The sequence below is a fragment of the Python bivittatus genome, unplaced genomic scaffold (genome assembly GCF_059951505.1).
Source record: "Python bivittatus isolate LINGU-HERP-01145 unplaced genomic scaffold, Pbiv_v1 ctg000320_np1212, whole genome shotgun sequence".
NCBI lineage: Eukaryota > Metazoa > Chordata > Lepidosauria > Squamata > Pythonidae > Python > Python bivittatus.
The window spans coordinates 3,982,645-3,995,014 of record NW_028277052.1 but is presented as its reverse complement, the minus strand read 5'-3'; the positions used below and the strand labels follow the sequence as shown (position 1 = coordinate 3,995,014).

The 12,370-nt window shown below is 39.4% G+C and overlaps 1 protein-coding gene across 2 annotated transcripts in view; it reads right to left on the bottom strand.

Annotated features, from left to right (window-relative positions):
• Window positions 1–11,681, bottom strand: part of ARHGEF12 (Rho guanine nucleotide exchange factor 12) — an 82,654-nt gene extending 70,973 nt beyond the window's left edge. For both annotated transcript variants that reach the window (XM_007422875.3, XM_007422876.3), the window contains exon 1: window positions 10,229–11,681. In XM_007422875.3, coding sequence (XP_007422937.1) covers window positions 10,229–10,260 — 32 coding nt within the window. In that variant the 5' untranslated portion in view covers window positions 10,261–11,681. The remainder of the gene's footprint in view (window positions 1–10,228) is intronic.
• Between the last annotated feature and the right edge of the window lie 689 nt (window positions 11,682–12,370).

Genomic DNA, 12,370 nt, shown 5'->3' with positions numbered 1-12,370 from the left:
CCTCTGAGGACAGAACTTTCTCCCCAGGAATCCAGTATTTAGCAGCGGAGCTCTCTTTTCCCCCCAAAAGCCCTCTAATATCTAGCTCACCGAAAGAAGGTAGGTACATTCCAGCACACACATCCAATTTAGTTTTCCATCTGTTTTATTATCAGCCCTGAATAACAATAGCAAAGACATACAAACAAAACCCATGCACTGTAGCCTCCTGATAGACTGAAAATTACTAATTCTCCTCCTCCTTTTTTCCGTCTTTCTCTTTTGCCTTCAGCTTCAAGTTTCTGTACAACAATGTGAACACAATAATCTGCACCATCAATGAGTCCTAAAAAGAGCTGCCCTCTTTTGACAACAGCCACTTGAGATGTATTGTACTGTAGTACATATTTTATAACTTCATAGATTGATCATAATTAATCTTTTTAATGGTTCTTTGCTGTCTATTTTTCTTGGCAATTTCCAATAGCTAGTTAAAAGTATGTGCTCAGAGTTCTATTTAACAAACAGAAACTCGCAAATATCATTCAGAATATCAGAGGCAAACAAAAAAATTCAAAGGAATCAAAAAGTATTCTTGCAAAAATTGCTTGATCCACTCTAGTAGGCAGACAAAATTTATATTTTCATTTTAATATACTCCTACAAACTTCTAATGCAATTTCCTTGATAGCCAGTCCAAAGACTAGCACTATTTAAGTATGTCAGGAAGCATTATGCTGATCTGAACATAGCATTTCCTTGCAATTCAAATAAGTGACAGGAAAAAAATTAAAAGTGTTTTTAGGCATCATAATGTTATCAATAAACAGGTTTGAAGAAAACCTTTCAGGCACTATGCAAGCATTGATGACAGAAATGGAATTCATGTCTGACTGTCTTCCAGATAATGAGACCAAAAAGATTGAAAACTGCTTAGTGATAAATTGTTGTAAAGTGGGGTTTTTTTAATGATGATTAATTGAGCTTAATTAACTGCTGCTTTATCAATGATTTTCCAACACTTTTGGAAAAGATAACCTTCTTCAAAAAAGTTGGTCATAACAGCCAAGAACAGATCCTTTTAGCAGCATAAAAGTTTAGCTTTAGACCACATCTGTCCTGGTCCTCCAGATCTTCCAACAGAGCACCCATTGCCACTGTAACTGAGTCCATCCACTTTGAAGTTGGTCATCCTCTTCTCTTTCCTTCCATCTTTCCCAGCATTACAGCCTTCTCCAGAGAGCTAGGTTTTCACACAATATGTTCAAAGTAGGACAATTTGAGCCTGGTCATTTGTGCTTCAAATGAGAACTTTGGGCTGATTTGTTTGATGATCCATTTGTTTGTTTTCTTGGCTGTCCACAGATTTCTCAGGTGTTTTCTCCAACACCAAATTTGTAAAGCATCAATACTTTTCTATCCTACATTGACATTATTATTATAATCTATATTATTATAGTTATACAGTTATATTATTATAGTATTTTATTATACATGCTGTAAACTATGTAGAATTCAGTTGGATTGAGGTAGTGTATCAACTACATAAATAAAAATAATATTTAGAAACATAACTGCTCCTTTTACTTAACACCTGCCAACAACAATTTGCAAAACTGATTAATGTATAAAAATATACAAAGAGTTCAGACAACTCTGTAAAATTTTGACACTACATGGGAGACCTCTGAGTCACGGTAGCTAGGAGCACCTCTATATTTTGCCAGTTTCCCATCCCCAAAATGGAAACACTTTCTGATTTCAAATAAGCTAAAGCTAGTAGAAAAATGACAAATAATTCCCTCACAAACTGAAATACCAACAAGTATTTAGTGCATATTCCCCACTGATGAAACTCATTTCAAGAGGCTATTCCCATATGACTAGCATAGGTTAAGAGTGGGCAAAACAGTTTAAACAAGAGTAGACTAATGACTTTGTGAACTTGGTTTTATAAAAGCCAGTCCCAGATAACCACTTCCACTTCTGAAACCACAATGCTTGCACAAAACTAACCACAACCTTTCATTTCTGTGTGTATTTTACATCAAATTGAAGAAGCATGCTACCAGATTTAAGAGTTACAGATTCTTTTAATGATAAAGTACTTCAGTGTTTGGTCAAACCAGTGTAGAATGACTATGAATTTGCTTAAATAAGTCAGTCATCTTTATAGTGCTCATTTTGTTAAGCAGCAAATTAAAATTATTCCAGACATACTGCCCATGCAAAGCCACACCTCATTCATGTGGATACAGGTACACAACTAAGTAGTTTTCCCTTTGGCAATTTGCACATGTCATTCCTTTATCCACATTGAGAGGCCCATATCGTTAATTCACACCTTATGCTTCATGCCACATCCCCCAATGAGATCATAACAAAGACGGCATAATTTCACTGAGTTGTTTAAACAAGTTCAGAGGTTTAAAGTGCATATCCCAAGTCAGCACATCCTGTTGCAATCCTAAAGATAAAAATGGGTTCCTAACAGAGACAGCAATACTTTAGCCAGCAATGGCCAAACCCTGGAGAGTACATGACAAGCATTATCACAACTCAAGAAAATCAACTTACATCTAAAGGAGATATGAATGACTGGATTACACAGACATGATATTTGTATAGTCCATACTACTATTCTATTTCACTGCCAGTACTCCTCTGTCCAATTAGTTAACTTTAAGTAGTCCTTGTTCATTTATTGCAGAGATTAACAACTCCCCTCAGGTCATGGGACACAACAAGCTTTGTATGGCAGGTTGAGGATACTTCAAATGTCAGTAGGACCACAGCCATTTTGCAAGAGGGTGGAAGTCATGAGTTTTAAGAGATAAACTGGGTACCACAAGCATGTGCAAGATGTAATCTATGCATTTTGCTTTCCAAACCCCCAAAATGTAAAAAAACAAAAAAACCTGCATATCCTAAGGGGCTCCGTGAGTCACAAAAAGGAATTTTGACAGGCTATATGCAATCCTCAATTCACTTTTTGTCCCTCTGACCTACTGGACACAAACTTAAATGTGAAGGGGAGGCATAAGGATCAATTCAAGTAATACAATAGGAAAGATAAAACCATCTGCCTATAAATGGAAATCACTTATTCTTTTAATGGAAACAAGTGCATGAATTTTTTCTTGCTGTCAGAAATTAGGATAGTATTTTTAATGTAGAACCATGGGGGCATAGTAGGCCACCAATCCAATATAAAGATCAATAGCTCCTCTAAGAACTTAAAGTTTGCAAGGACATACTGCTATAAGCTCTTTACAGGATGCCAAGTTCTTGTGAGATGTTTCCAAAGGATAAAAAAAATCCACACAAAAAAGCAACCCTTAAGATCAGACAATCCATTTCCTTTTCCTGTTTTCTTTTTTATACCTCTGTATTCAAAATGCACGCTAAGAAAATCCTGCTTCTTCTTAGTAATTTTAAACAGTGTCTTCTTTTTTTGCTGAAATTTATCCCATATAAAGCTTTGATTTTTTAAAATTTGCTGTGGAGTTTTGTTTTTTAATTTCCTCCTCCTCCTGCCACTTCTTTAATTAGAGATCGTGCTTTCAAAACAAAAGTAATGAATGTACATACATAACTGTACATATATACACACTAATCAGGCTATTCCCTTGGAGTAACTAAATATGAAATAACAAGGTAAAGAAATTAAAAGCATGAGGTAAGAAAAAGAACTGTGAAATCTGAGGTTAAATTATAACCTCTCCATACCTTTTTCTAGTCTTGCAAACCATCCTCCATCACATCTATACACATTTCATACATTGCATTTTGTTCTTTAAACAGTGAATATACAACTTCCTATCTTTTTATTTAACCTCTGGCTGCTTCTCATAAACAAACTTATATTGTTTATTTATGCAACATCCTCCATCAACGATCTCATGGGAAGAAAAACTGCTGGGTTAGAGAGAGAAAAAAATTAATGTAACTGCCCCCTTCAAATTCATCTGATCAAGCCTGTTAATATGTAGGCTGGATATGCTATGCATTTTATTATTAGCACTGGTTTTCATATTTCTTTTAAAAATGCATGCATGTGTTCACTGTGTATCACAAGATGCATTCAACAAATGCTAACTTCAATATTAAAACCAACATCAATCAGGAAAGAGCAGCTGTAAAGCAACTGTAGATTGCTCTAGAGTAAATAATAAAATAGTTTTATGGTATTGATAACAGGACACACCAAGCAAACAGTCAAGGCACCAGAAGAATTATAGTTCATAAAAGTGTAGTAAAGTTTCTTAAAAGTTCAAAACAAACACCTGAAGTTATAAAAGAAATCAGTAAACAGTGAAATTCTCAGCACTGGAAATACATATTGTAAAACAGCCTCAGTATCTTTGATCTGGCATCTTGAAATACGTTGTTATTGCATCTCCTGGAATTCCCAGCCAGCATAGCTGGAGAAAACATATTGGGGAAGACTTCCTCTGAGTAACTGTATTCATACACATATAAGATTGTATTCAAATACACTAGTAGCAAGAGGCCATCACTGGAAAGGGCAAGCTCAGAGGTTTTGGTTCACTTTGTCTTGGGAGGAGCATATGGGCTTGGGATTATTTTTAACATTAATAGGTAATTAACCCTGTTTAATCTTCACCATAACCATTTTTTTCATCCATACTGAAATTCAATGATTTGCTGCTAAACTGGAGCAGTATGATCTTGCAATTCTGAGTTGCAGGAACCAAGCACTACACATGGACAAAGTGTGCCACCAGAGGGGAAAAAATGCCCTTAATTTCATTATGCAATCCTTTAACAAGAATCGATCCTACATCATTTATCATACTGTTAGACAGACAGAACTCCCTTGCTAGTAAGATATTTAAAGTTATTTAAGAAAAGACTGGAGAGCCATTTGTCTGGGATGTATGAGGATTCCTTCACTGGGCAGGGGTTGGACTATATGATCTCTAAGGTTCCTTCCAACCCTATTATTTTAACTTTTAAATAAAGAAATGTCTATGGCTGAAAATCTTTTTGGTTTTGTTCAAACATTAAATCCATAGCAAGTTGTTAGCATCAACACAATCTTAATCACCTCCAACTTCCCTATTTCTACAAAGCTGCTAGTTATATACTACAGAGAGATTCAGAGTAATAGGCATATCTGAATAGAGTCTTACTACAGATTTTAATAAAACTCTTGAAAAATCACAAAGCAGCTCTCACATACAGGTTTTGGTTGAAAAATTTGTCCCTCAAGTATTTTGGCAGCCAATCTGAAATATGAGGATTTAATAGGTTTCCTTCTTATGCTGGTAGATCCAAAAAGGATGTTCTGAATGGAATGAAAATAACTCAGTACTATTATTGCTCTGAATCTTTTAGTTCTCTGTAGATATTAATAATTTATGTCATAAGTTCAATGCAACAAAACAATTACATATATTAGGCCAGCAAGTATTGTGTCTCCACCCAAGTAATTACCTGAGCTTTCTTCAAAACCAGAAAAGCAAGCTCCAGCATCAGCTACTGACAGAACAGAAACCTAGACATAACCATCTAGCTCTAACCAGCAGAAAACTTTCAACATTTACTAAGACAGAAAGAGAAGAGAAGAGAAGAGAAGAGAAGAGAAGAGAAGAGAAGAGAAGAGAAGAGAAGAGAAGAGAAGAGAAGAGAAGAGGAATAAAGACCAAGGTTACACTCATATTCCTGGTATTTGTTTCATATCACGTATGGAGTTCCTGAAGCTTTGCTAAAGAAAAGTGAACCATTCATTGGATAGGAACAAGCTTTTCTGTAATAACTGATGCACTACTGAAACAAATATTATCTGGATACTCACCCAAATTTTTGCTTGGGAAAAGCTATCTGGAAGTATGCCAATTAGTCCACAAACAGGCTTGATGCTTCCCTAAATTTTAAAAAGTGGCTCTAAGACAACCTGAATTATTGCCACACACTAAGCTGGTAAAGTGTCCCTCTCCCATGGATGCCAGTGCAGGGCTGTTTAATTACCTTGCCCTGAGAGATGTACCATTCTTCAGGTCGCTCATTTATGGCCTCACCTTCCTCCCAGGATTGTTGTAATAGGAAGCTACATATGTTACTACATTCACACTGTGAACTTTCCAATCAAAAAATGGATTATAATAATTGTTTCATAACATTGTAGTAATATTTTAATGTGAACTTTGTGAAATTTACCTAATAAATGGAATTTAAGTAAACAGGATGCATTCATTGCCTTAGGATATTATTTATATTATGGCCTTCAGCAGGTTTCTCTGATGACTCAAGGAGACTGTGATTAACAACCTGGGTTTAAAAACTGTTTTATCCTGGGGTTTAAATAAAGAGAAACTGTTAACAATAATTTACTTGCTTGAATCCTACAGATGACCAAGATGAAAAAGTATGCTGGTCCAGCTTTTGTAGAATTACAACAAAAAAAATCTGAATTTCTTGAACTGAGTGAATACTGTACTGACTATGCAGCTGGGTGTCAGAAATTATGTATGGGCATACACTCAGAAGACAATAGAAGTGAATCAAGTAAATTAAAAACAGTTGCACTATAATTCTATGCATGTCTGTTATGAAATAGTTCTCCTGAACTCAATGGGACTCATTCAGAATATGAGGACGGGTGCAACCTCAATCAATTTCAGCATCTAGTAAGGGGGAAAAGCAACAATTAAGAAATCCCCTGGAAGTAATTACATAAACCTTTTCCATTAAAGTAGATTTCACAGAAAATGCTGAGAGAATGGATATCAGTTTTAAAAAACGGACCCATTAATTTGTTCCAGGGTTATTCTTTACTTCTGTAAAATAAAAAAGCATAGTTTGGAAAATGCATGAAAAGAAATACAGATGTCTAGGTTGCAAATTTAAAAAGGCAGGCACATTCAAATGTTTCTAGGCTACAGCAATATAATATGCCAGAGTTCAGATCTAAGATTTTTCTGAATTCCATCCGAGCCCCAGCTTGCCCAGCAATGAAGAATAAAAACCTTCATCTCACTCAGTTCAACCAAGTATTCCCTATTACAAATGACAAGACAGAAAATGTCCAAAGCTTATCTGCTTTCAGGCTGGGACAGAAACACTATTTTTATCCAATCTGTTTTTCAGTGTCCAAGAAACTTTTTACATTACCTCGTTAATGCAAAGGAAACCATGATGGACCCAGAGGTAATTAGCACTACATTCATATACATATTTACTGAGACATAAGCCACACTGACATAAGTAGGACTTACTCCCAGGTAAATGTTTAAAGAACTGTTGGGTATTACCGTGCAATATTATTTAATATGAGAATAAAAGAAATATTTTAAAAGAAACAAGTTGTCAAGTTTTATAAATGAGTTATATAAGATCATAGAGATACTGAATAAAGCTAATAGAGGGAGACAAATTGCATACCCTTGAGAAATAGTAAGGAGGAAATGTATTAAGGGTGGCTCAAAAGGCAATAAGATTATGTATTTTAATGTCACTGAAATAGCAAATACCCTGCCTTAATGTATAAAGACTGCTAAACTCACTTCACTTTAATGACAGCAATGATGTCCAAAGTAGTCATACTTCCTAGTGCTAGAAATATCAATAAAATACAGGGATAATATAATTTCAGTTACATAAAGATTAAAGGCATAATGAAAAATCACAATGAACTAGAAATGGATGAAGATAATCTTTGAAGCTATTCCAGTTATCAGTGAAAATGTGCCACAACCCAATTCTGAGCAGTTTAAGCCTTGTCTACATGTTCCTAAACTATACATAAAATATAAAAGAAATTTCCTATTTTAGCTTCCTCTTTTTCTTCTCTCTTAAGACACACTGCCTTAAAAAGATCTTCAGCAATCTACAAAATGAGAAACATTATAGCCAGATACTCAAAATATAATGCCATTAATCCAAACAGCCTCATTCAAACTATAGAATAAAAATATGAACTTTTAATCCACAATTTGGTTAAACAACATTTGCTTCACTGTCTAATCTTTTACTGAAACAAACAGGACTTAACTATTTCCCAGACCATGATGTCAAGGGATGGAAAGTTCACCAAAAGCACTACAACTGCAAAAGCACTGTTGTGCACTCCCACCAATCTGACCTCTAAACAAAGTTTCTTGAAGAATTCAGGGCATAGAGAAATGGATGATTTTAACACAAAACCACTACTATAAAATTATCAAGAACAGCTGCAAGTAGATTAAGCAGATACAAGTTCATCTATAGAACATCTACTCTTGTATTAGCAAATACAAGCAAATAAACTTAAAATGTTACTATGGGACAGCTTGATCACTGAAGACATTTGCACTATACCAGAAACTACAAATTACAGTTTAGCAATATTTAATATTTATTTTTTTCAAAAAAAGCAATCCATAACTGAAGAAATATTAAAGTACTGTAAGTGACAGAAAGTCTTGTCAGCCAATTACATTATAGAGACCAGAGACCATTATATACAGCTTGATATTCCAATTAAAGCTTGCAGAGGAGAGCGTAGGAAAATATTTACCTTAAAAAAGGAAGCTCCTCTAAGACAGGTCAAGGACAATAGCAAGGAAAGTTGTCAGCTTCCTATACCATTCAATGTTGTTATCACATCTGAGCTGTTACCACAATCATTAGCAAATATTTTAGAACTGACTTACAGAGTAAAAAGACTATAAAAGGAATCAGGAAAAAGAAATGTATACTTATTAATTCAGTAATAGGAAATATATTCCACTACCACAACATACTTCCTGTCTATTTTGATGTTAACTGTTAGCTGCATTGAAGTGTAACATAAAATTAATAGTCCTACAGATCTTCTGCTAAGCTACAGAAACACATACACATTTTTATGTTACAACCTTCAAAAAGACATTACACAGAACAATAATCAATGCTTTAGCAGAAGAAAAAGAAAACATCTATATTATTCTATATTTTAGAAGATGAACCCAATAAGAAAACCCATCCAGAATTCCTGATATTCACAATCCAATTATGTTAAAAGGAACAGTATATCCATTCTCATTTCAACTAATACTTCCCATCCCCCAAAACAGGCTCAGCATTTTAGAAATATAAGACTGTACCACATTCACCTTATTTTGTAATCAGCTTGGGAATCCAGAAAATGATCTCACAGATCATTAATAGTCTATATCCCTACTGACTCCATGAATCATTTGCAAAATATATTCTTCAGCACTATTGCAGTGATCCCAAAACCAAACATTTATTTCTTGTAACATCTTTGTTCTTGGATGGCAAACTAAAATGTTGTTGGGTATGTGCTAGGGAAAAAATAGCTATCTAATACATTTTTTCTATTTATGATACTGCATTTAATCTTCGTAATACAGGCTTGCAGTGGCCCTGGATTTTGCATTTATATAATATCAGATGAAAAAAGTTCATGCTTTAAAATTATCACATGACACTGGTCAGCATCCAACATATTAGAAGTCCTAACTAACTGGGCCCATCCCCAACTACAATGGAATAGAAGCTGATTCTTCAGTTGTAGTTCAACTCCAATTCCCATCAGCTCTGGTAAACATAGTCAGTAACAAAGAATGAGAAATGCAGCCCAGACGTGAGATGTCACAGGTTCCTTTTTCTATAGGAGAAAAGAGTATCTTAGATTCCAAGACTACAATATTCCCAAGCTTCCAGCTGCTGAGAGGAAATGGGGTGGGTAGAAATGTAACTTGGTAAGGGAGGGGAAGCAACAGGGCCACCGGCCAACCATAACAGGTCTCTCTTCTATTACATGTACAGACACTTTAGTATTTAGTTCTGGAGAGCCAAATAAGTCCAGCTACTAAAATGACTGCAAAAGTAGAGATAACACACCACAATACTGAGAATGCCACTAAACCATTTGGGACATAGGTAGGCAATCTAACATCACCCTAAATGACCTTTACTCCTACAGTTGTACTACCTAATATGCAGGAACCTTCTACATAGCCCAAACCATCACTGCAGTTATATCAAGTTTCCAACTGGAACTCCTATCATGAGAAACTGCCAGTCTGGTGCCCCAGAAAACTATCAGACAAATACATTTTGGGAAGACAACCCAGATTGTTTGATCAGCAAATGCAAAGCAGGCTTGCCAATTTGAGAAGTGCATTCCAACCTCATTCATGTCAACCTTTGTGCTTTCCACACTGTCACAAGATTTAACCATTTTTATCCAAATTCCAAACAAACAGCAGCAGAGGGTACAAAGCAGCTTTATACTGACCTGTCCGTGATTGCGGACTGTGTGCCACTCATTGGAGCCCTCGGCAACAGGACGATTTCTTAGTAGCCAATCTGCATCTTACAGGTTATTTTATGTTACTGTCACTTTCCCACACACACACCCAAGTTCAGAATCCAGCTTTAATTCCAAAGGATAGTAGAGTTAAAAACCATGAGCAACACAGTTCTTTTCAGTCTTCCAAAAGATCCACATCCAAGCACACTCGGGAAAAGCCACCAGGACCTTCTGCCAAGAAGTAACGAAGGCCGTCACAGCCATGATGCACTCCCCGGGAAATCCAGCCATCGCCTCAGTTCGGAAGGAAGACACATCTCAGTTTAAGACAGCTGATCGCCCGAAGAAGCTGCATCTGCTTCAGTTCCTTCCCAGCCCTCGGGTTCCCGTCATTACAATCCCCGATCCTCTCCAGTCTCTACGGCATCCAAGCCAGCCAGGTAAATAAGGAGTTCGCCTCGATGCTGTAGCTCTTCCCTCCAGGAAGGCCCAAAGAAAACAAGAAACTGGGGGTGGAGGGGTTCAGGGCAGGGGAGCAGGAGGAGAGGCTTTCTGGCTTCTTCCCACCACCCTTTCAAGAAGAAGGCTTCCTCCAGGTCTCTCTGAGGTCCACTGTCTGGGCACTGAGCACAAGCCCCGACGGCCGGTGGCCCCCCAAGCCTTGTGGGACGGCCGTTCAAACCTTTGCCTTCATGGAAAACACACGAACACCCATCCCGAAGGAAGGAAGACTGGCCCTGTTCCTTAGGGGGGTGTCAAGACGGTGGGGTCCCCTTTGGCGCTGCCTCTTCCGGGGGGGCTCACACCATACCCTTGGAGATCTAGATATGAAATACAAATTCCTATATAGGCGTGTGGGGGGGGGGTGCATACAGCTCTATTAATCCCCCTGGGACGCGGAGAAGCCCCTCCACGCAGCCAGGCGCGCCCCTCCAACTCAGCCCCGCGCCTCGGAGGCCCCCTGCGGGCAGGGTCGGAGGGCGGCGGCGGCGGCGGCGGCGGAGCCCTCCTTGCCCCCCGGCCCTCTCCTAGGCCTCCGCGGGCTTCATCCCGCCCGCAGGACTGCTGACAGGGCGGCGGCGGCGCCCCCCCCGCCCCGAGCCCTTTCCGGCCCACTCGGCCGACTCGGCCCGTCCCGCCTGAGAAGCTTCTGAAGCGACGAGTAGCCGCCGGGGAAGCCGAGCCCGGTGGCCGCCGCGGCCGGTGAGGGGAGAAGGGGTCTCCGCTGCCTTGCGAGCTGCTGCCTTGCCGCCGCCGTCCTCGTCCGCCTCCCCTCCGGTCGCCGCCGCCGCCGCCGCTCCTGAGGAGAGCCCTTTCCTCAGGCCAACGGTCCCCGCCGGCTTCCCTCAGCCAGGCCTCGGCTCCCCTTCGGCAACCTTCGGCTCTTTCCGGAACTCCCGGGACTCGTTTCCCTTCGCCTCCGCTCTCGCCTTCCCTCCGATGCTCGCCGCGGCATCCCTTCTCTCTTCCCTTCCCTTCCCTTCCCTTCCCCCCTCGGCCACTGCGAATTTTTTTCCACCCGACCTCGGCAAGATCCCTCCGCCGGGAATGCGCCTGACGTCGTGTTTTTTTCACCCCGCAGCCCGTCGCCTCCGCCGTAGGGGAAAAAAAGGATGTGAGGAAAAGGAGTCCCTTGAAGGAAGGGGAGGCTGGAAGGAAGGAGCCCCGTTGTTAAGAATAGGGGGGGGGGGCAAGTGCAAAAGAAGAGAGTAAGCGCAGCTGTGTTATCTGGGATGGCGTGCAAAGAGTCAAGGGCAGCGCCGGAGAGGCGAAGCGACAAAAACGAAAGTTGGGGACGGGGTTGTAGAGGTTTTTCCACTCCAGTGAACTAACAAACTGGGTTAATCTCCTTCCTTTCTAAGATTTCGAAGTTAGGTTTGTGCGGGACACAGAAGAGGACAATCCATGCGCACGAACTCCGGCATCTGGGACCCGGTGAAAGTTTGGTCCCTGAAACGCACTTCCAGCTGCGCGAAATTTCTTTTTGTTTGCTAACTGGTTAGGGAGGTCTGCAAATACACGAGGAGAGGCTATTTATTGTTACTTCCTACGGACATTCTTCCAAAGAGCTGAGTGAGGGAGAGACCAAGTGTGGCCCGGCTAAGCTTGCCTTCAGGGCTTTTAAGT